Source organism: Hyaena hyaena, unplaced genomic scaffold (assembly GCF_003009895.1).
Source record: "Hyaena hyaena isolate Hyena2069 unplaced genomic scaffold, ASM300989v1 scaffold_194, whole genome shotgun sequence".
NCBI classification, from domain to species: Eukaryota; Metazoa; Chordata; class Mammalia; order Carnivora; family Hyaenidae; genus Hyaena; species Hyaena hyaena.
Genome location: NW_024080826.1, coordinates 2,285,698 through 2,311,876, shown reverse-complemented (window position 1 = coordinate 2,311,876; position 26,179 = coordinate 2,285,698). Strand labels below are relative to the sequence as shown.

The 26,179-nt window shown below is 47.6% G+C and overlaps 1 protein-coding gene across 8 annotated transcripts in view; it reads left to right on the top strand.

Moving 5' to 3' along the window:
• SPIN1 (spindlin 1) overlaps window positions 1-26,179 on the top strand; it is a 94,688-nt gene that overhangs the window by 41,576 nt on the left and 26,933 nt on the right. For 7 of the 8 annotated variants that reach the window (XR_005530103.1, XR_005530101.1, XR_005530102.1 and 4 more), the window contains 3 exons: window positions 8,743-8,791; window positions 17,740-17,993; window positions 22,317-22,550. Coding sequence is in view for 4 of the 8 variants with exons in the window: in XM_039241531.1 (XP_039097462.1) it covers window positions 8,743-8,791; window positions 17,740-17,993; window positions 22,317-22,550 (537 nt within the window). In the remaining 4 variants the exon portion in view is untranslated. The remainder of the gene's footprint in view (window positions 1-8,742; window positions 8,792-17,739; window positions 17,994-22,316; window positions 22,551-26,179) is intronic. The other variant, XM_039241532.1, reaches the window with a different exon arrangement.

Below are 26,179 nucleotides of genomic sequence, written 5' to 3'. Positions count from 1 at the left end.
CGTGTACATGGTACAGTAGTCTGTTAAGAGTGCATTATGTCTAAACAGTGCACGTACTGTAATTAAACCACTTTCTTGCTGAAAGCTGCTAACCATCAGTGAGCTTTCAGTGAGTCGTGAGCACTGATCGTTGATCACTGTAACAAATATAAAAATAATGAAAAGTTTTGAAATATAGTGCAAATTACCAAAAGGTGACACGGAGACACAAAGTGAGCAAATACTTTGGACAAAATGCCTCTGATAAGACTTGGTTGAAGCAGGATTGCCACAAACCTCCAGTTTGTAAAAAAAACGGAGTATCCGCAAGCACACTAAAGCAAAGTGTAATAAAGTAGGTGTGAGTGTTTTGGAACATGGGTTCGAATGAGCTTCTGTTAGAACAGTTTGAGTGTATGTAGTTTTGTTACCCATCACGGTTTAGTACAGTTTAAATAACTTTTGTGAGTCATAGAACAGTTATTTTGTAAATTATGCTCTATTTCTTGTCACATTTCAATCAACAAATAGACGTAGTACCTCATAAAGGATCTCCTTCTGTTTTCTCCTGGAAAATCTGTGATCCTCAGATGAGTGATGCCACCCACTTCCAGTGACAAACTGCCATCAGCGCCCAGTGAATGTATACACGCCTACCTGCTCCTCTTGTCACTCTTCTGAGCAGCATGTGGTGACCACTCCCCCGCACGCAGGGCGCCTGCTCACACTCGTTACGACTGCATAGTACCTTGTATTATTTATGCTCAGTTATTTGGACATTAGGTTGTTCCCACTCTTCTGTATTAGAACTGATGGTACTGCAGTGCATAGGCTTGTCTGTTCTGCCCCAGCGTGTCATCACTGGGCTAGGTTTCTAGGAAAACTGAATTCGATCTTAAATGCATATGTAATTGTGTGAGGTGTTCATGGGCTTTGTGCCATTGTGCCTCCTTACCAGCAAGCGGTATATAAATGTGTCTCTCTCCCCCATCTTGTGTTCTTAGTGTAGGAATCTTTGTTCGTCAGATGGGTGAAAAAGGGCTCTCTGTAGTTTCATGTGTGAGGCCTCTGGCCTTTTTCTGTTATTACCTCCCGCAATTTTCTTCTACCTTTAAAAGCTCTTATTTTTTTAAAAAATACTTTATTGTTTGTTTATTTTGAGAGTGAGAGAGAGGGGCCAAATACAAGTGGGGGAGGGGCAGAGAGAGAGGGAGACACAGAACCAAAGCAGGCTCTAGGCTCTGAGCTGTCAGCACAGAGCCCGAAATGGGGCTTGAACTCATGGACCGCAAGATCATGCCTGAGCTGAAGTTGCACGCTCAACGACTGAGTCACTCAGGCGCCCCCAGGTTGTTTTCATATTGTTGAATTTTCAGAGGTCTTGTTATATTTTGGATAACAGTCCTTCAGATATGTTTTCTCCAGGTATTTGCTTCTTCTGGCATGTCTTCTCATGTCTTTCATGGAGCAGAAGTTTTTAATTTCAGTGAAATCCAGCTTATCAGTTAACTACTTTCATGGATTGCCATTGGTGTAGTATCTTATCTAAAAAGTCATTAACATGACCAAGGTCATCTAGATTTTTCTCCCATGTTATATTTTAGGAGTTTTATAGTTTCTCACTTTTCATTTAGGTCTGTAATCCATTTTAAGTTATTTTTTGTGAAGGATGTAAGGTCTGTGTCTAAATCCATTTTTTTGGCACGTGGATCTCTTATTTATTCCAGCACCATTTGTTAAAAAGACTGTCTTTTCTCCATTGTATTGCCTTTGCTCCTTTGTCAAAGATCGGATAACTATATGTGGGTCTTTTTCAGTGTTCTCTGTTTGATCTATTTGTCCTTTCTTTAATGAGTCAGTACCACAAGAATACTACTCTTGATGAGTGTAGTTTTATGGGATGTCTTAAAGTTGGGTAGTGTCCGCTCTCCAACTTTATTCTCCTCCTTCATTATTGTGTTGGCTGTGTTGGATCTTTTGCTTCTCCCTATAAACGTTAGAACCAGTTTGTTGATATCCACAAAATAACTCACTAGGATTTGGATTGGGATTGCACTGAATCTGTAGACCAAGTTGGGAAGAATGGACATCCTGATAATATTGAGTCTTCCTGTCTATGAACATGGAATATCTCTCCATTTAGATAGTTTTTTGATTTCTTTCATCAGTTTTGTAGTTGTCTTCATTTATATCTTCTATATGAGGTTTGTAATGTTGTCTCTTCTTTGATTTCTCATGTTAGTGATTGGTGTCTTCTCTCTTTCTTGTTAGTTATCCTGGCTAGAGATGTGTGAATTTTGATCTTTTCAGAAAATGAGCTTTTGATTTCATTGATTTTTCTCTATTGATTTCCTGTTTAAACTATTAGCAATTTCTGTTCTAATTTTTATAACCTCTTTTATTTTGCATTTAAAATGGTTTACTATTAGAGTTTCCTAAGGGGTAAGCTTAGATTTTTAATTTTAGATCTTACCTCTTTTCCAATACATGCATTCAGTGCTATAGATTTCTCTGTAACCATTGCTTTCTTTGCATCCCACAAATTTTGTAAATTGTAGTTTCATTTTCATTTAGTTCCAAATATTTTTTAATTTGTTTTGTGATTTCTTCCTTGAACAGTATATTGAGAAGTGTGTTGTTTAATCTCTGAATATTTGGGAATTTTCTAGCTATTTTTCTGTCATTGAATCTAGTTTGGTTTTATCATGGTTTGTGAGTGGTCACAGGATTTCTGTTCTTTTAAGTTTAAGGTTTTTTTTAATGTTTTATTTATTTCTGAGAGAGAGACAGAGAGAGAGACAGAGAGAGAGAGAGAGACAGCGTGAGCAGGGGAGGGGCAGAGAGAGAGGGAGACACAGAATCCGAAACAGGCTCCAGGCTCCGAGCTGTCAGCACAGAGCCTGAGGCGGGGCTTGAACCCATGAACCGTGAGATCATGACCTGAGCCGAAGTGGGACGCTTAACCGACTGAGCCAGCCAGGTGCCCCAATTTAAGATGTGTTTTATGCTGGAATGTTGTCTTGGTGAATGCTTCCTAGAATGTTGTCTTGGTGAATGCTTCCTGGGAGCTTGTAAAGAATTTGTATTCTGCCATTGTTGGATGAAGTGATCTGTTGATGTCAGTTATATCCATTTTATCAGTGGTGGTGGTGGGTTTGCGTTTGCTCTCAGGCAGAGCTGCCTGCTGGATCTGTTCATTTCTGATAATGGGGAATTGAAGTGTTCAGCTGTGATAGTGGATCATCTGGTTTTTCTTTGTAGTTCTAACACTTTACCTCCCTTGGTTTGATATTCTGTTGTGAGGTACATACTGTTAAGGATTGATTGCTTTATCATGATGTATCTCTATGATGACCTTCCTTGCTCTGGAATCTGCCTGAAATTTAATAGAGCTGTTCTTGCTTCTTTTGATCAGTGTTAGCATGGTGTGTCTTCTTCCTTCCCGCTAATTTTTTTTTTAGGTTTTTTAACATTTATCTTAGACACAGAGTGTGCGTGGAGGAGGACAGAGAGGGAGACAGAATCTGAAGCAGGCTTCAGGCTCTGAGCCTGACACGGGGCTTGAACTCACAAACTGTGAAATCATGACCTGAGGCAACCGACTGAGCCACCCAGGTGCCCCATACATTGTTAATATTCTGGAAAATATGTTACCATTTCTGTTAAGAAAGATGATCTCTAATCTTTATGTAGATAGATTTGAGTTTTTCAACTCATTTTTCTTCTCTCTGAAGAGTTTCTTTTAACATTTCGTGTAGTGCAGGTCTCCTGGAAACAAATTTTCTTCTCTTTGAGCAAGTCTGTTTCTCCTTTACTCTTGAAGGTTAGCAGAATACAAAATTGTAGGTTTTTAATTTTCTCTCAGCACTTAAGTACTTCACTCCTCTCTGCTTGTGTGCTTCCTGAGGAGAAGGCGGATGTAATTGTTTGCTCTTTGCTCTGCTCCTCTATACATAAGGTGTGTCTTCCTCTGGCTTCTTTCAGGAGATTTTCTTTGTCCTTGATTTGCTGCCGTGTGAACATGATACACTTACATGCGGTTTTTGGGCATTTATCCTGCTTGGCATTCTCTGAACTTCCTGGATCTCTGGTTTAGTGACTGATGTTAATTTGGGGAAATCCTCAGTCATTATTGCTTTAATTATTTCCTCTGTTCCCTCTGTCTCTGTCTTGTCTCCCTGCCTGCCGTTTGTAGTCGTCCCACAGTCCTTGGATATTCAGATTTGTTTTTTCCTTTGTCTGTTTTCTTTCTGCTTTTCAGGTTGGGACGTTTCTGTTGCTCAGAGACTTGTCTCTGCAGCTCAGAGACTCAAATGTCCTGCAGCTCAGAGACTCTTTCCTCAGCCATGTCCAGGGATCACTGGTTAATGTCTGCTGTGTTTCTTACTGTGCCCTGTTGCTTGCCCTGTGTTTTCTTCTATTTTCTCTTCCAGTTCTTCCTATTTTCGCTTCCACTTTTCCTCACTTTTTGTGGTTTTGATTGCACTTTCTCCATCATGAGTCCCTCAACACATCCTTCATTTCTGTTCTGGTGTTTTGACCTCTGCCACATCTTTTTTCCCCTGATAATTTCTACCTTTCTTTTTACATTACTTATTTTCTTTCTTACACGTTGTGTACTTTTTTTTCATTAGAGCCTCTACCTTATTATATTGATAGTTAGAATTCTTGGACTGATCATTCCATCACCTCTGTCATGCCAGAGTCTCTGGTTCCTGTGTTTGTTGTCTCTTCAAACCATGTTGTTTGCTTTTTCATGTGCTTTATAAGTTTTCGACCGTGTTGAACAGGATGTGCTAGGTGAGAGGAGCTCGCAGGCCTTCAGTGCCCCTCGGTGGGGTGTGGGGGGCAGGATACCTCTGCAGTGTCTGACTAGGTGTCCGGTCTTTACTGAGGCTGTGACACTGGCTGGCCCTCCTGTCCTCCTCTTCCCCCCTGTGCGACAGGACATTTAACCTCCCTTCCCTTGGGCCGATCGGGCTCTTGGGGACAGGCCTCGTTAAGAACCAAACGTGTTCTATCTCTGAATGGGTACTTTCTCCTCCCTCTAGTGGGGGCTGGAGGGGCGTTTTCTCTCCCCTTCCCTGGGAGCCAGACGGAGCTGCAGAGCTCCTTTCAGTGTAACCAGGGAGAATGGGACCCTCCATTCCTGCCAGGCCCCAGCTCTCCCACCTGTTCCCCCCAGGCTCTGCCTGAGGCGCACCGGGCGAGTCTGCCGCCTGTCTCTGGTTTGGCGCCTGTCTGTGGTTTGGCGGTGGCCCTTTGCCCTGGGACTCCTTCTCTGTTCACTCAAAGAGGAGTTGCGGGTTCTTGATCTTGTGCAGCTTCTCCCTTGTTCAGGCGGAGGGGGACTCGACTCCTCATGCACAGCGCGATCTCTCTGTGGGTTTCCCAGAGCTCCCGCTCTCCGTGTTCTCGGTGTGGGGACTGTGCCGGGTCAGCGGCCTTGAGGAGAGCCATGCTTCCTCCCTGTCCACCAAGCTCTGAGGTCCTTGCACATGCAGTGGCGCCCCGGGCCTGTGGTGCTTGTGCCCGAGGGGCTGCGTCTCCGTGAGAGTGGAGGGTTGACTGGGCGCGGCTTGCCTCTTCTCCAGGGCTCCCGCTGTGGCCCTCCTGTGGCTGGGAAAGTGAGCCCCGTGGGGACACGTGGTGACAGGTGGGCCCGGGCATTGCCTGGTGCACAGGGGTGGGGGCAGACGGATAAGGCTGGTGGCCCTGTCCTGGTGAACTCTGCATGGGAGGCGAGCTGGCCCTGGCACTGGGGGGAGGAGGGTGAGTGGGGAGGGAGGCCAGGTCCTGTGGGCCCCAAGGGCCCTGGGCAAATCCTGTACTCTGGGTGGCTTATCCACTGTCCTCATCCCATGCACCCCAAGCCTAGAGATGTTCCAGGGGGTTCCAGGGAAGTTTGCTGTCCTCCCAGGCTGTCTTCTGTCATCTGTGAGCTGCCTGCTTGTCTGTGTACAGGTGCCTGGGCTGCCAGGGACAGTGGGGTGGACAGTGCTGGGCACCGTGGACCTGCCTGTCTTACCATCTTCGCTGTGATCCAGGACAGACAGCCCTGCACTGACCAGTTGGCTGTGTGTCTCCATTTGTTCGCTCCACGTTGGAATTGAAAGTGGCCTGCTGATGAGGAAGTGTGTGTTAGCATGCCCGCTCTCAGGGGAGGCCAGGGAGACTTTGCAGATAACCCAGTAGCCTTCCTCCTCCCGCCAGGGGACCGCCTCCTCCCGGGAGACCGTTGGACTGAGCTTGTGGTCAGAGGTTCTTTGTTTTCTTTGTATTTTGCTGCTGAGTGTGAGTTTTGATCACCGCAGCAAGGAGTGCTGCTGTGGTATTATTTTCTTCAAGATAAAATTTCATTGTGATTTTTGTCCTTGCACTGTGGATTAAACAAGATTGTGGTTTAATTTTCAAAAACGGAAGTATTTCCAGATATTAATTTCTGGTTTAATTCTCATGTGGTCAGAGAACAAGCTTCTTAGGATTTCACGTTGTTTCAGGTGTACGGAGGGTTTGTGCCATGAGTAGCAGATGGTGGGTCTGAGTGAACGTCTCACGTGGACTTGGGGGGAAAAAACCAGTGTAGGCTGTTTGTAGTGCTCTGGCTTTCTGTGTCCTGATGTCCTACCCACTCCTTAGTCTATGACCGAGAGAGGAGAGCTCACGTCTGAACGTCTAATTGTGGATGTGTCGCTTTTTCCTGTCCGGGCCATTGGGCCTTGCTTCGTGAACCCCAGTGTTCTGATCTAGTTCACATACCATCAACATGTTAAATGTTCTGGCTTCTTAATTAATTGACTCTTACCATTTTGAAATGTCGTCTTGATCCCTGATAACCTTGTCCTGAAGTTAATATGTGTGGTGCTAGCAATCGTCCCATCCGTTTTTATATAGTCCCTGAATTGGTGTGTTTGGACACTCTTCATTTGATGCCATTATCTGTGCTGTTGAGACTAGAAGCTACCTTGGCCGGATGTAGTGCTCTGAGTCCATGAGTTTTATTCCACTGTCTTCTGTTCTGGCTCATGCTCTTTCTGACCATGAGTCTGGAGCCACTGTTGTCTTTGATTCTCTGTGTTGTTTCTTTTTAAAAATTACTTATTTTTAGAGAGAGAGTGCACGAGCAGGGGAGGGGCAGAGAGACAGGGAGACACAGAATCTGAAGCAGGCTCCAGGCTCTGAGCTGTCAGCACAGAGCCTGTGAGAACATGACCTGAGCTGAAGTCAGTCGCTTCACCCACTGAGCCACCCAGGCGCCCGTGTTTGGCTGTCATGGGCCCTGGTTTTCAGAACTGGGATTAGGATGCACTCTAGTGGGCTCGTCTTTTGTTTTTGTCCCACTTGGGCACAGCTGAGCTCGTTGGCTGTGTGGCTCTGCGCTCAACACATCTGGGGAACTCTCTGCCACTGCTTCTTCTAGCTCTTTTTTTCCTGGTGCACCTCTCTCTCCCTGGGTGCGGTTTACTGTGCATCAGACCTTGTTGACACCAGTTGTGAGGGTCCCCAAGTCTCCTTCTATCCCTACCTTCCATGGGTCTGGTCCCCTATTAACCATGTCCGTTCATCTTCATTTCAGATTATGTGTTCTCATCACTTTCATTTCTTTCTTTTATTCCACACATTTTTCTGTTTTGAGTGTTGTCTGTGTTGTCCCTTAAATATTTGAGCAGATTATAGCTCTTTTAACGTCTTTGCCGTTAATTACTTTCTGGTTGTAACCCACTTGGCATGGGGTATGGTTGGCTATTTTCCTTTGAGCCGAGTGGCCTCTTTTGGGGTGCTGGCCCTTTGAGATGTGTGGTGGCACGTCGGGACTCTGCGGCCATGCTCGGACTTTGTTCTGGCCACCAGGTGCCCGGGTGGGTCTGGAGCAGCCCTCCTGCTGAGAGGTCACCTCTGTGTGGTTTTTACCCATTGCCCCACGGGTTCGAAACAATGGCTGGCTGGGCTTTGAACAACTGCTGTCCCTTTCCACCCCAGATGTTTAGAGTCCCTCTGAGGGAACCCCCCCACCCAGTGCTCTGGCCTCCTGCCCCCCTATTCATCCAGCCCTGCTCTGGCTCTCAGCCTGGGGCATGGTCACCAGCTCTCCTTATTCCCCCGCGGGCCTTCTCGTGTGTCGCTCTCGCACGCGGGCCTGGCTGGCGCACAGCCTCCTGGTGCTGGGGGCCGGTGCCTCTTGTCCTCCGTTGCCTGGGTCCAGACGGCTCAAATCTGCTCGCTTTCTGGTGGCTTGTCGCGGGAAGACAGCTTCTGTAACTTAGTACTTTACTGCTAGATTGTCACTTTTGTTGTTGTGGTTTTTGTTCCATGGGATTTTGGGTTTTTTATGGCTGATCTGGGGAGATGAGCTGTTGTCCTTGTTAGCGTCGTGGAACCCCTTTTATTTCCTTCTTAGCAATTAAATAAACAAATAGCTTCCTACAGGTTGGGTCTTTATGGCTTATTTTCATTTCATGCTTTTTTTTTTTTTTTTTTTTTTAAATGTTTGTTTATATTAGAGAGAGAGGGAGGGAGACACAGAACCCGAAGGAGGCTCCAGGCTCTGAGCTGTCAGCACAGAGCCCGACGCGGGGCTTGAACTCATGAACCGTGAGATTATGACCTGAGCCGGAGTCAGAGACACTTAGCTGATTGAGCCCCCAGATGCCCCCTGTCATTCTTTGTATAGTAGTTTTCAGAAGCTCATTTTTCCCAGGTTCTGCAGTATTTTCTGTCTGGTTTTTATTGATATTGTTATTGACGTGCTCACTTCTCTTTTAGGCCATGCTGGCGTGTCTGCAAGCATGATGAAGAAGAGGACGTCCCACAAGTAAGCAACTCTGAAACTTGCTTTTAGATAGCAGGTTGTGGCCTTAGGTGACATAGGGCTCGAGATGCCAGCGTACTGCCCTCTTTTGTGTGCTGAGCAGGCCGTGACCCGTCCTTGTGGCCTACGGCCGCCTATGCCTGTCCTTCCACCCTTGAAAGCCTCTGGACCATGATCTCCCCCAATCCCCCCCAGGCTGTGCACACGGTGGGAAACCCCGGCAGTGAGGGCGGCACATGGCCCTCCTCTTCCTCTTCCCCCTGGGGAGGGCCGCATGTTGTCAGCACGCAGGGTCTTTGCGGGGCCTTGGATGTGCTGCTGGCAGGGAGGTCCTGGTGGCCAGAGGCCTCAGCTGCTGCTGGAGGGCCTGATGAGCACGCTGACAGCTGCTCTCTCACTGCTTTGTAACTTTTTCAAATAAATGAGAAGCTTGAAATTCAGAGAAAGCATATGCCTGTTGAAAGATCATCTAAAAAGCCGTGTATTTTAAGTGACCAGTATGTTTTAAGTCTTAAACTCTGTAGTACCAGAATGAACAAGCCACTTTTCCCTCCCTTTAATCTTTGTGTGTGACGTAGTTACATTTGTAAAGGAAATTGAGGTGCTGTATTAAATAATGCTGTGCTTGTACTGAGTCACACATCGGACTAGACTGCACAAGTATCCCCTAGGCCCTGGTCCCTGCCGCTGCACCACGGCACTGCTCTGGCAAGTCGGTTCTGATCATTTGAGCCTCGATTGGAGATTGTTAACTATGGACCAGGCCTCTGACCCTCGCTGGCACCTCCCTTGCCTCCCTTCTGAATTGTTCACACCAAAGTCCCCACCCTTTGTGGCCAAAGAGCACGAGGCGCCTTGGCCACTGTGACGGGTCTGGATGCGTACGCGTGCCCTTACATGATGGTCGCTGATCCGGGCACACGTGCCTTCCATGTACATGGGTACGTGCATAGTAGTGTAGGTAATGTGTCAGGTTTGGTCCATGAAATGACCTACCATGTGAAAGTGAAGTTGAGGCCTGGGTGTCCCTGAGGGTTGATAAAGCATTCCCCAGATTTCGTTGATGTGCGCATTACGTTCATGGTTCTGCCATGCCCACTGACCTGGTAATTTATCATTGTGTTGCACCATTACCATAAGTGATCAACTGTCTCTTGGCCCAAGTGAGAGGTAACAAAATGAATATAAGCCGTAATATCCGGTAATGATAAAAATTTAAAGACAGTGGGGAGGAGAAGCAAGTTACATGCTAATTTGTGAGACTGGAACATTTCATGCAAAAGAGATTTTACCAGTTAGTTTAAAATAACTGGTTTTCAGAATGTGGTGTGCATTCAGTTTTACCCATTTTTATACACTCCTGGGTATCTGGTTAGACGTTCCTTTAGTTAGGATTTCAGGCATTCTTGGGTGTGTGTGAGGGTTTCACATGCCTGCTTTTAAGCACTGCTTTCCATGGGCTCGTGGCCCTGATGTGCTAGTAATTCCCTGCCTCCTCTCCCCCCGAAAGCACAAGGAATAAATGCCTACCTGTTAAATCTTCTGAGCGTCTGCTCCCCTATGGTCTGCGATGCAGGGAGCTCGGTCTGGTGTTTGTTTCAGTGAAACACGCCTTCAGTAGATGGCCTTGAACTTGGTACTCTGTAACCGGAGGGCGCCACGGGAAGAGAGGACACTCAGTCCCATTCACCTTGTCTTCTTATCTCTGTGCACATCTGAAGATGATTGGAAACAAAGAGTCGGCACATTTTGTGATGGGTGGTCGCTGCTCGCTGCCCCTGGAGGGGTCTGCTGGCTAGTGAGGCCCCTGCACAGGGGCTGGCTCGGAGCGGGGAGCTGGTTGGCCCTGCTGGGCGCCTCGGCACGTTCCTCTGTCTGCCTGGACTCTGCTTACTGCGCCTAGAAATCCTGGTCGGACTGGAATGGTGGGGCACCAGCTTTTCCATAGACCAGCCTTTCTGCCGGCGAGATGTTTATGGAAACCACGAACTGACCAGCGGACCTGGAGGCTCACTCTGCCCTTGTCTCCACTGTGGCCCAGTAGTGAGCGAGGAAAGGCACGCGGGACCTGCAGCCACTGACCGTGGCCTCCCTCCTCTCACCTCCTGTCTGTCGGGGGGCTGAGCAGTAACCTCACATGCAGAGGGAGTCACAGGAGCACCCGGCAGACGAGCGCGGCAGCCCCGTCTCTGTGGACACTAGTGTGATGCAGGGAGTCGGGTCTGCGGCGTTGGGAGCATGGCTGCAGCAGACCAGAGCGGTTGTGTAGCTGCGTCTCGTCCTGACCTTCACGTGACTGGGGTGCACTTCCATGCCCCCTGCCGCCAGGCCCCTTGCTGCAGTTTGGGAACAGGCTGGTGGACAGGCCTTTCCCAGCTACACAGGACATCGTTTGGGAAATGCATCCGCAGTGAAACTGCACTTGGCCCGTGAACAACACAGGGTTGAGCTGCACAGGGCCACTTGTACCCAGATTTAAATGTGGCACAGAACTATAAGTGTGTTTTTTGTTCCTTATGATTTTCTCCTTCTTTCTTCCTTCCTTCCTCCCTCCCCCTGTCCCTCCCTCCCTTCCTCCCTCCCTCCCATTTTTGAGAGAGCAGGGGAGGGCGGGGGGGGGAGGGGGACAGAGGATCTGAAGACAGCCTGATATGGGGCTTGAAATCATGAACAGTGAGATCATGTCCTGAGCCGAAGTCGGATGCTTAACTGAGCTATGCAGGTGCCCCTGCCTTATGGTTTTCTTAATGTCTGTTCTTTTCTCTGGCTTCCTTTATTGTAAGAGTACAGCATAGGGTCCATACGGCATACAGAGTGTATGGTGTTTATGTAATTGGTAAGGCTTCTGGTCAAGCTATCAAGTTTTGAGGGAGCCAGAAATTACACCCTGGGTTTTGACTGTGTGTGGGTCAGTGCCCCGATCCCTGCTTTAAGGGTTAGCTGTGCATTTTGAGTTTGGGGGTCTCTCAGGCAAGTTTTGCTGTAACAGTTCTTTGTTGCAGTTTTCAGCAAGTCTGGTTCTTTGTCTTCCCTAATTTGAACAGTGGATGCCTTTCCATTTCAAGGCACTGTCAGAAAACACGACTGGGTTTTGGTGTATTTTTAGAAAAATGGACCAGGGCTGTTATACACTAATTAGAGGTATTTTCAGCAAGTGCTTTTCCGTTTGTTAAGTCACAAGTCCCAGTCACTGACCATAACAATGATAGATGCCTCTCCCCTCCTCTCCCTTCTCTTGGAGTCCCTGCTGTGGGCTTGAGCACATTGCATGGCATCCTTATCAAGTAGGAACCATGGGCCCTTTGATGCAAGAGGTTAAGTGAATAGTGGGGTCATAGAGCTGGGAAGCAACTGCGCCAGGGGACGGCAGGGTTCTAGAGCACTCAGCTACCACACCGCGCTTCCTCTGGAATGGTTGCTTGTCTTACGTCGGGAAAATGGGTTATTTCTGTCGTAAACACACGGACTAGATAACAGTGCAGCAGGAGTCTATATAAAGTGTGGTGTGAGTGTCTTAAATTGATCAAAAAGTATAATACCTTTGAATTGACTTGTGAGTAAGTGCTCTTTACACCAAGGAAGTGAATAGCGTTTGGAAGGGCTCGGCATTGGGAGGGTTCCGCGGACAGCTCTGGCATTCTCGGGGCACGGTGTACAGACAGAGTAGTGAAAGAACCCATAGTGTGTGGGTGGAAACCAGATCCCCATTTTGTTTTTATATTGTTGTTTTAAGCCGGCAATAGCAGTGTCAGCTGTACAACTTGTATTATGCAACAGGTACCAGGAAAAGCTTTCTCCTTGCTGGTGTGCATCTTATAAAAAGACCATTATTTTGTAATTTTTTATAGTTTATTTTTATTTTTGAGACAGAGACAGATAACGAGTGGGGGAGGGTCAGAGAGAGAGGAAGACACAGAATCCGAAACAGGCTCCAGGCTCCGAGCTGTCAGCACAGAGCCTGACACGGGGCCTGAACCCACGGACTGTGAGATCATGACCTGAGCCGAAGTCGGACGCTTAACCGACTGAGCCACCCAGGCACCCCAAAAGACAATTATTTTGATTCAGTCAGTAGTTTGTTCTGAAATCTGCTACAACACGATTAAGGGGACTGCTTTTAGAAGACAGTACTAAATAGAATAAGGAACGTGTCAGTAATGAATTCATGCAACATAGTATGCGCTGTGTGAGTGGCATATCCCGGTTCACAGCAGGATGGTGCTAGTTGAAGTTGAAGAAGTGGCCTTTTAAATAATGGCCACCAAAATAAGGTCTTCCAGTCCCGGGGAGGAGGATGCACTTTGAACTCAGAATCTCGTTTCTGGATGACAGAATCGTTAGCCTGGTAGTTTCCGAATTTATATAAAGTGTTGAGCAACATACAGAAATGCCCCCCACAGTCTCAGCTTACCTTTTTGGGACCATGGGTGCATAGAAACTAGTGTCACTTGTGACTCATGCTCCCCAAGGTGTGGTGCATGGGGCAGCGGCGGCCAGGAGCGTGTGCTTGAAGGTCTGGGATCGTGGGACCTGGGGCCGCCACGCCTTTACCATGAGCTCTGGGCAGTCGTTTGCCTGCTAGATTCTCCAGCGAAGCCCATCTGAGAACTAAGATGCTTGTGTGAAATCCGCTCCTGCTGTACAGGGAGAGTGGCTTTCTTCCCAGGATCTGGACGCTCCACATGCGAGTACAGGTAGAGCCCGTCCCAGCCGTGAGGACAGACAGCAGCTTACCCCTCCAGAGGCCAGCGACGGCTTTGGGAGAGGAGCAAGGTAAGTGCTCACAGGTGCTTACCTCCTGTTTCTGTGCTGTCTTCTTGAGTTGTTCCGATCGTGACACAGTGCATCCTTTTAGTTGGGCTTGGCCGCAGGCTCAGCTGTTCTCCCAGATGACGTGTGTGGTGTCCGTCTGTGGCAATGCTGTGTGTGTGCGTGTGTGCGCGCACCTGCGCCTTTGGAGAGTGGGCGTGGAGAGCGCCCTAGACTCTTTGCAGGGACGAACACGAGCTTGAGGGCTGTTAACGAATATGTCTGTCCACGGAGAATGTAAGTCCACATACATTCAGGGAGTATTTTATTTTATTTTATTTTATTTTAAGTTTATTCATTTAGAAAGAGACAGTGAGCCAGGAGGGGGAGGGGGCAGAGAGAGAGAGAGAGAGAGAGAGAGAGAGAGAGAGAGAGAGTCCCAAACAGGTTCTTCTGAGAGCTTGGAGCCTGCTTTGGATTCTGTGTCTCTCTCTCTTTGCCCTTATCCCAGTTGCACTCTGTGTCTCTGTCTCTCTCAAAAGTAAATAAACATTAAAAAAAATTTTTTAGGGGCGCCTGGGTGGCTTAGTCGGTTAAGCGTCCGACTTTCGCTTGGGTCATGATCTCGCGGTTCGTGGGTTCGAGCCCCGCGTCGGGCTCTGTGCTGACTGCCAGAGTCTGTGTCTCCCTCTCTCTCTGACCCTCCCCTGCTCACGCTGTCTCTCTCTCTCCTAGAAATAAATAAAAACATTTAAAAAAATTTTTTTTAAGCACTGAGCTGAGGAGCTCTCTGCCACTTTGAGTTGAAAAGGAAGCCCTCCGATAAGTGGGTATCCAGAGTGGACCCTGGAATTCTGCACAGGTTGGAGTCCCCAAAGGCTGGCCGCAGCCAAGGGGGCCAGAGGAGAAAGCAGCCGCTGAAGAGGTTTGCCTGCCTCTCGTCTCCGTCCCCAGGTCTCTGCTCCCAGCCACTCCACAGCCCCCTGGGTCCCTGCTGCTTCTCAGATCCCACACCTCCTGCTCAGACGTCAGGGTCCGATTGGGCCTGAAGAAGTACATCCCAGCTACAGACGCCGTGGTCTCACCTTGCACCGAACACAGGAGCGCTGGGGACTGTCAGGCACCCCAGGAGCACTGACCGTACGAGAGAGAGTCACACATGACGGGAGAGCTAACCAGAGTCTGCAGACAGTGCCACCACACCCAGACACAGCCGACCTGCAAAGGTCGTAGAGGAATCAGGAAAGGAAGTGAACGTTTACCCCCAATGTTGGAAGGCTTGTTAAATTAAAGAGACGTGGTTCAAGAAAAGGGAAAGAAACAGTTTCTATCTATCGTTTTGATAGATAGGCTGAAATTCACAAGCCTGTCTATTTTACCTAATTCAGGAGAACTTGGTCTGAAGCTTTTTTGGAAGGTGAGCAGTGTCAGGGAAGAGGGTCGTGGAGGAAAGACCAGGAAGTGCTGTGTTTCTCTGCTGAGGAAGGGATGGTGGGTGAAGCGTCAAGAGTAAATGTGGGAACGGGGCACCGGGATGGCTCAGTCGGTTAATCGTCTGTTTGTCTCAGCTCAGGTCATGATAGCACAGTTGGGAGTTCAGGCCCCACACTGGGCTCTGTGCTGGGTGTGAAGTCTACTTCTTAAAAAAATAATAAATGGAGATAATTTTGAACAGCTCTTTTTCGATGGGCCAAGTGCTAGTTGAGGGATTGAGTCCAGGATAGAAGCTTTTCTGGTTGTGGACCCGCAGGGATTGTGTGTACGTATGAGTGTGCACACACACACAGATTAGAAGAGCTGTGTTGCAGCTCCCGTCCGAGAGCAAAATTGCTTCCTGTGAGAACACTTTTTCTTAAGACCTTCAACTGATTGGGTGAGGCCCACCTACATTATGGTGGGCCATCTGCTGATTTACACACTGTTTTTCTAGAAAAATGCCTTCACACAAAACATTTAGAATACTGATTGGCCAGATAGGTGAGTACTGTGGCCCAGCCAGGATGACAGATTTAGATCAAAGATCGTACTGGTGGAGAGGCTGTATTTGCTTACAATTTTGGTAGTTATGGTGGAACGTTTGTATAATTCTGATATGGTGCATGTGACTGTATTCCTTACTCTGTGAGGTTGAGAACTAGTCTCTGCCTTTGCTGTGAAGAAAGCCTGATCCTGTACAAGTGTGCATTGCTAGGATTTCTGCCGAAATCTCACAGATGGGTAATTGGCTGTTTGAGGAGATACATAATGCTGAGATTCCTGTCCTCTTCCAGCGATATGTAGGGGCCTGAGCTTCCCGGTGTCTGGGTGTTAGTGCTGTTGGTAGTTACAGGTGACAGACTCGATAGTGCCCAGTACTTGGCCTTTTCTCTCTGATGAGTTGCACCCTGCTGAGTCCCTGGGTGGGCAGCACGGAGTCAAGCTCTCGGCCCTGCCCCTCTGTCCATCCAAGGGAGGGTGATTGTCCCAAGTGCTTTCTGTACGGCGGGCGGCCTGTAACCTCACAGGCCTCCATGGTCAGTGTAGTGTCCTTGGCTCACATTCCCCTTCCTGAGAACCGTAAACTCTGCTGCCTCGTGGCCCCAATGTCACCGTTACATCCTCCCGTGAAGCGGTCCTTGTGCCCAGAAGCCCACCAGATGTTTTCCTTAAAGGATGTGTTTTACTGGAAGATGTTTGTGTCCGTAGTTGGGGTCTGTTTTCCCAGGACTGCCTTTGCACAGGGACGTCATTTCTTTCAGGGGTTTTTCCAGGAGTTGCGCCAGCGTCCTAATGTCCTTTGACAGCTGGAAGCTGTGTCCTGTCTGCCCAGGCGCACCCCACTGCATCTGGTGGCCATGCTCCTCCGGCTTAGTCCTCGTTTCTGAGATGGCCTGTCTAGTTCTCCCTCCCTGCTCAGGCCTCTAGTGTGTGCCTGGCAGTGGGGAGGATTTCCATCTCCCTTGTGGGCAGATGGCCTTTGGGTGTGCCTCCGACTGGTCTGTGTCGTCCGACGTGCACTTCTGCCTCTGTCCTCCTGGGCCCTGTGCGTGAGAAGAGCTGTGGCTCCCTGCGTGGCCGTCCCTGCAGAGCTCGAGCCCCTCTGTCTCCACACGGCCTGTGGGGTCTTGCCTTGTCATCCTGTGAACCCCTTCCTCCTGGAAGGCAGGTCTGCTGGGAGCCTGCAGAGAATGCCCTCGGAACCCCGGGAGCCCTTTACCAGCCGACGTAAGTGGTCTTCCGTCAGGGATGGCCCCGTCTTGCTGAGGGAGAGGCCTGTGCCAGCAGACATGGACCTCATTGGGCAGCCGCTGAGGTTCCTCGGTGGCACGCTCGCTCTAGATTTCCTAGCTCGCCTCTTTAAAGTATGTACATCATAGTTTAAATATCACAGCCTACAATAAATTGTTTTTTTCTATGTTTGTGCATATGCCAGTTGCTCGTGACTTTGACTTGTGTAGACGAGAGCTCTCTGCCCACCAGATGTTCTTGGCTGAGCGCGTGCAGTGCGCACGGGGCCTGGCTGTCCGCTCTGTCCACGCCCAGCCTGATCCCTTGTCTGCGGACTCCTAGGTGGAGCCCAGATGCCTTCCCTGATACGAGGACCCACGTTTGCTGCTTGTAAATGTTGAATGTAGATTTTCCAATTGTTAATAATCTGGAAAGAATGTGGTTTGGTGTTGCTCCTCCAATAGTTTTAATAATACATTACGTGTTTGTCAAAATTCAAGTGTGTAAGATTGTACATTTTCCAGAGGAGTACTGACTGTGTGATGCCTGGATGCCAGCCGGCCTGGACTGCCAGTTAAGGAGACGTTAAGTGTCTAGTGTTTTCTCCTTGATTAAGGCGGTGGGGGCTCATCATGTGGGCGCCAGAGTGGGTGAGATTGAATGGTTGTGGGTTCATATTCGGTAAAGCCATGTGTCCATATTTTATGCGGTCAGCCCTTCTGTGTGATTAACTGGGATAACTGTGAGTTGACTGCAGTAACAGAAGCTCCGAGAAGGTGATGCTCATACTCCACATCGGGGTGAAGTTGCTACGGGCAAGTGCTGCTCCTCTGCCCGCCCACAGGGTGTGCAGGGAGCAGGGCGCGTGCACATGATGATGTGGAGGGCCCCTGCGGGCACCTGCACCGGGACAGCATGCTAGCTAGCAGTAGGGTTGGGGGTAGGGATGCATACTTCTGAGATGATCCCTTACGTGTGTATATGTGTGAATGCAGAAAACATCGGAGCAGTGTGGGGCCGAGCAAACCCGTTTCCCAGCCCCGGAGGAACATCGTAGGCTGCAGGATTCAGCATGGGTGGAAGGAGGGGAATGGCCCTGTCACCCAGTGGAAAGGAACCGTTCTGGACCAGGTGCCTGTAAATCCTTCTTTGTATCTTATAAAGTACGATGGATTTGACTGTGTTTATGGACTAGAACTTAATAAAGATGAAAGAGTGTCTGCGCTTGAAGTCCTTCCCGATAGAGTTGGTAAGTTCTCTTTACTGTTTGTGTGTTGTATCCTTTACACATGATTATTGAAGTGATTGCTTTGTGATTATTGTTCTGCATTATTGGTATTTGTGTTTTTCCTGGAGTGCAGGCACTCCCCCTACACACCTGAGTAAGTCACCTGAAACCACAGTTCAGGTGAGGGGTGTAAAGATATGTGAAATGATCGCTGAACAAATAAACTGGTAATTTCTAACATGGTTATTTCCCACATTTTGCTCACTGTTCATGTGGACTCTGATGGGTAAGAATATTTTATTAGCTCAAATATCCTGTGTACTTTCATCAGATTATAGTAGCTTATGCACTTATTTTAGAATCCTTACATGAAGCATACTTTCATTGTGTGGTATTACATAAGAGATAATGGCATTTCCAGCTAAAATTCTAGGAGCCAAAAACTGTGGGTTTTACTCTGCATTCTTTAGATGGTTGTTTGCACAATGTGGAAATGAATGGCCCTTTCTTTTTTAAATATCTTACAAATGTGTCCCCTTGTATACCTTAGTTCCTTAGGACTTAAGGTGTCAGTTAAATAATAATGACTGATTTTATTTTTAAGGATAAAGTTAAATACCATTTCTAGGATGAGTAGGATGCACCCATGTTAATGTTACTTCCTTCACGGAGTGTTCACTGTGCAGTTACTTCCTTCACGGAGTGTTCACTGTGCAGTGCTTGCTTCTTACCATGGTGATGCCGCTCGTGCATGAGTGCTGGTTGATGCTTTTGGATTCGTCTTGAAAAGCCTCTGTGTTAACAAACCCAGTCTTAGCAGATGTGGACTTGAGGGTAGAAGTGTGGGCCCAGATTGTCAAGAGGGGAAAATACTCTGTCCCCTTGTCTCCTTTGTTTCTGTCATTGTGTTCTTGGGACACAGGTGCTTCCCCAGCAGGTTAATTCTTTGCCAGAGCAGCAAGTTTTTTGTTCACTTTCCCTTTAGATAATGATGCTAAGTGTGTATTCATCCTGTGTAAATACAGTTCTGTTTTCACAGAAATCTTTAGGTCTTCGTTATTACCAAAGGTAACTACTTGTGTAATGTTACGTCTCTAGCATTTGTCACTTGTTCTCGGTCCCACTGGATCTTCCTGCTTCCTCACGAGGCAGATCCTCTGATTCCTCTTGATTTTGATGTTAGCTCATTTCCAGCGTAAGAAGCTAACAACAAAGAGTCTTTATTACCTTCAGGTTTTAAAAAAATCCAGATCTTCATATCCATTGTTTGTACTAAGTAATTGTCATGTATTCTTTTTCTGAGCTAGATGTTTAGTCTGTCCCTTTTGGGGTGAGACTGCCAGCCTGTGTGAGCTCTTCTGTCATCATAGGACAAAGGAGGTCTTTTTCTCTTGATAAAAACATGATTTGACCAAACGAAGATACCCCTAAATCTATAAGTATCTCTGGTGATGGATTTGAGCTGCTAAATGGTTTTCCTATCCTTTCCAGCAAGGGATCAGGCTTGTTTTTGTAAACGGCAAAGCATTTCAAAAAGGAAATCCAAAGGCGTCTATGCAAACCAGCAGTATTTCACATGCCGAATTTAATGAATAGTTAATTCTGGTACTTCCCGAGATGCTTCAGTCTGGAAGATTCTTTGCCCTTCACTTACATTCCACGTAGGAAAGAAACTGTCTTTCACGATTGGCTTCAGATCATACATCAGACTGTACTTGCACTTTTGTTTTCCATAAGCTAAGGAGGGGACGGAAGAAGTCAGCCAACCTGAAGGCCTGCGGTGGCACAGTTTATGGGTGCCCCACACGCGGTCGGGGAGGTCAGGAGGCTTGTGACATCAGTTAAAACACAGAAAGTGAAATTTACCACTTTGGCCATTTTTAAGTGTTGAATTCAGTTAGTATTAAGTGCATTCATGTTGTTGTGGAACAGATCTCCAGAACGTTTTCATCTTGTAAATCTATTGCTCTGTCCCTGTTAAACAGCAGCTCCCTTCGCCTTCCCCCCCCCAGCTCCCGCCCCCCACCCTTCTACTTCCTGTTTCTGTGAATTGGGTCACCTTAGATACCTCCTAAGTGGAATTGTAGAATATTGTCTTTTGTTGACCACCTCCTTTGTCAGCAGTGTGCTCAGGGCTCACCCACGTAGCACATGACAGCACCTCCTTCTCTTTCGGCTGAGCGACACGTTGTGTCTCCACCACATTCGGTCCACCATCCTTCCGCTTGGTTTCCCTCCACCTTTTGGTTCTTGTGGATAGTGCTGCCATGAACATGGTGGTCAGGCACTTCCGGCCCCTGCTTTTTTCTTTTGAGGACAGTCCTGGAGGCGGAATTGCTGGAGCATGTTCTCCCACCCACAGTGCACGGGGCTCCAGGTTCTCTACATCCTCATCAACACTTGTTGTTCTTGTTGGTTTTGATTTGCATTTCTGTGATGATTAGTGATGTTGAGCACCTTCTCATACACTTTTTGACCACTTGTCTGTCATCTTTGCAGAAATGTCTGTTCGGGTCCTTTGCCTGTTTTTCAGTTAGGTTATTTGATTTTGTTGAATTTTAGGAATTCTTTACATATTTTGGAGATAAGTGAGTTTTAACAGAAGTGACAGCTTTACACTGATAATGATTTCAGATTCTGCATTGCAGTTAACCTTTCAACAATCTCCCACTTGTTGAACTGTGATGTAGCCTCACAGGAGAGTATCTGGAATTATCTGACAAGACTAATAGAACACTCCCCCTTTTCAACAACACGTCTTTGTGAGGCTGGGTTTTATACGTCAACCAGAAGAGCATGTAACAGATTGAATGCGGAAGCCGATAGGAGAATAGCTTTCCTGTTGTAAAATTAGACATTGAGAGATTTAAACAAATGTAAAATCACACTATTACTAAATTTTTGTTAGAAAACATGGTTATTTTTCATTAAAAATGCTTTGTTTCTGTAAGTCTTTAAAATAGTTTTAAACGTCTTATTTATATATTTTTTATAGTTTATTTTTGAGACAGAGCATAAGTGGGGGAGGGGCAGAGAGAGAGGGAGACGCAGAATCTGAAACAGGCTCCAGGCTCTGAGCTGCCAGCACAGAACCTGATGCGGGGCTCAAACCCACAAACCGCGAGATCATGAGAACTTCTGGTCTGAAGAAACTAGTGGGTTTTTAGTGTACAATGGGGAATTTTGTGAAATTTTGGATAATTATCGCATATGTAAGCAAAGAGAAGCACTGTATGTGTTTAGAGTGCCCTTCTGATGAAATCAGCTAACAGTATTTTCAGTAAGAAATTCTAATCTGTGTTCCTTTGAATTTTAACAGAAATAGAAGCACTCCTGAATGAGTAAAATAAAAGTGCTTTTTTTTTAAAGACAGTTGTCTAAAATGCGAGGACCATAGAAGCCTTAAAATCATTAGGATCCTCTAATTTTCCCAGTATTAAAAAAACAGGAAGGTAGTGATTTTCTGCCTGCCTCTTAACAAACACAGAGCAGGGCCGTCAGTCAATTTGTATGGCAGGTGTTGGAGCGCGGTGCTCTTGACATTGGGAAGCAGACAGGAGAAGCCTCTGCTTGCATCCCGGTATCTGGGCTAAGTATGACCACTGTTGTCATTAAGGAATAGAGCCAGAGGAGGTGACAGACAGTCATCTGACAGACAGTGGGGCTTTCAGCCGTGGTTCTGGAGAGCCCCTGGGAGGAGACCTGGAGAAGGAAGAGGCTGTGCAGGCAGGGGCTGGGCAGGAGGCAGAGGGCGGCTGGGCCAGCCCTGAGTAGCAGTTACTCAGATGCTGAAGTGAAAGCCCTGGGGCCTTCCAAGCAGAAGCACAGCAGATGTGGTGTAAGCACCCAGGAACGGTCGGCTTGCTGTAGAAAACAGATGGTGGACACAGGAGTAAGACCTCAGGTCTGGGATAGGGTGACCTCTTAGTTTGAATAACTGGCCCGTGGTCATGTCAAGTGTTACCAGAGGGAAGGTGAGTGAGGAGTGTTTGGGAATGCTCCTATTCTGCAGATCCAAACAAGCCTAGAACGATCTTAAAGTTTAACATAGCTGTTAAGCATACCTAAACCCACCTCATTCCTCGAACGAACCATTCAAAGTTATAATTTCGCTACAGCACCAAGAGCAGATGAGTTTGGAAAACAGAAAAGAAGGAAAGCAGGTTCTCTCAGTAACTGACCTGGGACCCACAGCTTCTGTGGACTCCAGTGTGGCCCGGGCGCCAGCTCGCTGGTTCTCGTGCTGATCACACGTCAGGCCATCACCTCGTGTGAGTTCAGTCTTCACACACAGTACACATTGGTAAGACCCTGTGTGAACCGCTGTCTGCTTCTTGTCCCCAGCGAGCTCTCGAATCAGCGATGCGCACCTGGCCGACACGATGATTGGAAAGGCAGTGGAGCACATGTTTGAGACGGAGGATGGCTCCAAGGACGAGTGGAGGGGGATGGTCTTGGCACGCGCCCCTATCATGAACACGTGGTTCTATATCACCTACGAGAAGGACCCTGTCTTGTACATGTATCAGCTCTTAGATGATTATAAAGAAGGCGACCTTCGCATCATGCCCGATTCAAGTAAGTGTGGATTGTTAGCTTTTATTTTTGGTAATTCCCAAGGAACTTGAATTTTAGAACAAGATATTTGATTAACTATTTTGTAGCTGCCTTTTAAAAATTTTGATTACTAGGGTTAAGTGATGATTCTTTTAGTTCTGCACCAAGCATAGATTGTGAAATTTTGCACTCTTTGCCAAGAGTAACGTGCTTTCTGTATAGATCTGTCCTGGATTGTGGACTTGTGGGTGAATGGAGCATGTAACACGGGCTGCTTTGTGAGTGGCTTCCTTCACTCAGTGTGGTGTTTTCCAGGCTCCTTTGAGTTGTAATGTGTTAGTGCTTTATTCCTTTACTGGCCAAGTACGAGTGCACGGTATTCATGTGTATCTACCCGTCTGTTGGTGGACGTGTGGGCTGTCGCTTGCCTCTTGCTCATTACGAAGGATGCTGCTATAAACCTTTGTGCGCAGGTTTCTGAGTGGATGTTTGTCTTCAGTTCTCCTGGGTGGACACAGAGGCATGGGATTGATGGGTCCGTGGTCACTGCTACGTTGTGTGGGGGACCACCAGACCGATTTTCAAGGCCACTGCACACCCTCACCGCTTTGTGATACCTGACATTCAGCTCTGGCCATCCTCATGGTTGCAAAATGCTAGCTCGTTGTGGGTTTGGTTTGCATCTACCTGATCCCTAGAGGCATTGGGCATCTTTTCATGTGTTATTGACCGTTTCTGTGTCTTCTCTGGAGAAGTATGTTTGCCTTGTCTGCTTATTCAGTCAGGCCGCCCTTCTGACACTGAGTTGTCCAGGTCTGTGTTCTCCGTGCAGGTCTCCCAACACATGTTGGACTTGCAGATACTTTCTCCTGTTCTGTGGGTTTCTTTTTGCTTTCTTGATGGTGTTCTTTGAAGCCCAGAAGTTTTTAATTTTGACAAGGTCCAATTTATTTTTTCTCCTGTAGTTCATGCTTTTGGTGTTTTCTGACAGTTTTTGCCAAGTTCAAGGTTGTGAAGATTTACCTCTGTTTTCTTCTAAGAATCTTATAGGCGTAGCTTTTACTTGTGGGTCTTTTAGCTCTTATATTTAGATCTTTGATAACATTTTGAGTTAACTTTTACGATGTGGTGAGAGGGTCCACCTTCTTTCTCCTGCACGGTGTCTGAGCACCATTACTTGGAAAGACCATTCCCTCCCCTGTTGGGTAGTTTTGCTGCCTCGTTGAGAGGGAGTTGACTGCGGAGTGCTGGTGTGCCGCTGGGCTTCAGTCCCGCTCTGTCACCCCAGGCTGTGCTTGCACACCTGCCATTCCTGGTCACACTGCTCTGGAGTGAGTTGGACATTGGGAAGTGTTGAGCCCTCCTGCTTTGTTCTTTTTCACCATTGTTTTGACTCTTCGGGGTCCCTTGCAATTTCATGAATTTTGGAACCAGTTTGTTAACATCTGCAAAGAAGTCAGCTGGGATTCAGCCGGGGATTGTGTTGAAGCTCTGATCACTTGGGGGACAACTGCCAACTGTCTTTATACCATGAAGCCTTCTGATCCATGAGCATGGACTGCTTTGCCGTTACTGAGATTTAAAGATTCCTATCAACAGTGTTTTGTAGTTTTCAGAGAAGGAGTTTTGTACTTCCTTTGTCAACTTTATTCCTAAATATTTTGCTCTTTTTGATGCTACTATGAATGGAATTATCTTCTTAATATCATTTTTGGGTAGGCCTATTCTTTTTAAAAGTACTCCTTAGCCTTTTGTCCAACACAGGGGTCCCTGGGCCTGAACAGATGGTGCTGGTGGATGCATGAGCCATTAGTGGTGTGACAGCCATCTCTGTTATTGAGTTCTGCTGACAAGCCAGTCAGTGAAACTGTTCTTTCTGATACGTGCTCATCTGGCCCTGACTTTTGCCTTGTGTTCGTTTGTCATAGGTAGTAACAGGAAGTATTTATATAGTAGGAACTTCATTCTCATGAGTGTGTTCTTTAAAAGCATTTCTTCAGCCTGGGTCGACTGGGTGGCTCAGTCTGTTAAGTGACCGACTTCAGCCCAAGTCATGATCTTGCCGTTTGTGAGTTCGAGTCCTGCATAGGGCTCTGTGCTGACAGCTCAGAGCCTGGAGCCTGCTTCAGACTCTGTGTCTCCCTCTCTCTTTGCCCCTCCCACACCTCGTGCTCTGTCTGTCTCTCTCAAAATAAATAAACATTAAATAGTTAAAAACAAATCTCTAGCCTGTATGAGGTTGATTTTTAACTTTTCTGTAGAGAACTATCCCCAGTTAGAGCTGCTGTCTGGCTGCTGGAAAGCATGACGGCGTGTGCACTGTCCCCAATTTCTCCCAGCCCCTCTACTCTCCCGCCATCTCCCCCCAGCCTACTGTGCTTCTGCGAGAGTGGGAGTTCAGTTGCCATTGGAACTCGCCATGGTGCCCTGCTGCAGCGGCCTCTGTGCACGCCCCTCGGCCCCTGGCCCCGTTGCCGTGGCATGTCTGGTGACCACATACTTGGAACTTTGTGAACGCAAAGTGCCCTGAAAGCTTGGTGTGTCGGTGCCGCTGCTGGGGAGGAAAGGACTTCTGTCTCTGGGTCGGTATCACTTCCCTGCCCAGAACGGATTACGACATATTTGGGCCTTCTGTTGCGCTGGGGTCAGAGTAGCAGGGTTAGGATTGTGTCTTTGAGTGAGAGGACCTACCATAGCCAGAGAGGCAGACCGGTGCTCAGGCCTCTAGCAGGCTGCGTGGAGCCCCGGGGGTGCAGTGCTGGCAGGCCTGGGCCAGACCCGAGCTCCTTGCCCGTGGGCTGTCAGGCCCTGGCCCCTGCTGCTGCTTCACGCACCAGGGCTCGCCTTCTTCGGGCCCGAGACAGTTTCTGGAGGCAGAATTGTAACCTCCCAGCCCCATCCCCTGTGTTCTTCCCAGCTGGAGGGGACAGTTTACTCTCCTTCCGAGTGCACTCCAGGGACACCTCGCTGCCTTGGCAGTCCTCGGAGATCCTGTTGTGACTGGGCTGGGGAGGGGCTTCACTCCGCACCTGTTTTCAAAGCACAGAAGGCTCATGTTGAAGCTGGACTAGGAAGACAACGTGTAATGCAATGAGGGATGAGGTGGCGGTGGAGGCCGCTTTAAGGATTCACAGGGAGAGACCAGGGAGCAGCATATTCTCCGTAGTATTGTAGGTGTTGTCTGCTCTGAAGGCCTATTTCAAAGGAACTCCCAACTTTAAAAAGTTTTGTAGGCTTAGGATTCTCCTGGACTTTTCCTTGGTGTGGTTCTCACCTCGTCAGGCAGTCACAGCTATAATTAAACATGAGCCACAGGGATTTCTGGTTACGATTTTCAAAATCCTTTACATGCCTCCAGCCTGGGTGGGCGGGGAGGGGGTGTGTTTTTTGTAAATAAAGTTTTATTGGCACACGGCCACACCTTTCTCTGCCACTGTTCTCACTTGATAAGGCACAGCCAATAGTTGGTGCAGAGACCATATGGCTTAGGTCCTCACATGTTTATTGTCTGGCCCTTGAAGAAAAAGTTTGCTGACTCCTCTTGGGTCTAGATAATTACAATGAATTGGGGATGTTAAATTTTTTTTTTATTTTTAAAATTTATATCCAAGTCAGTTAGCATATTGCAATAATGATTTCAGAAGTAGATT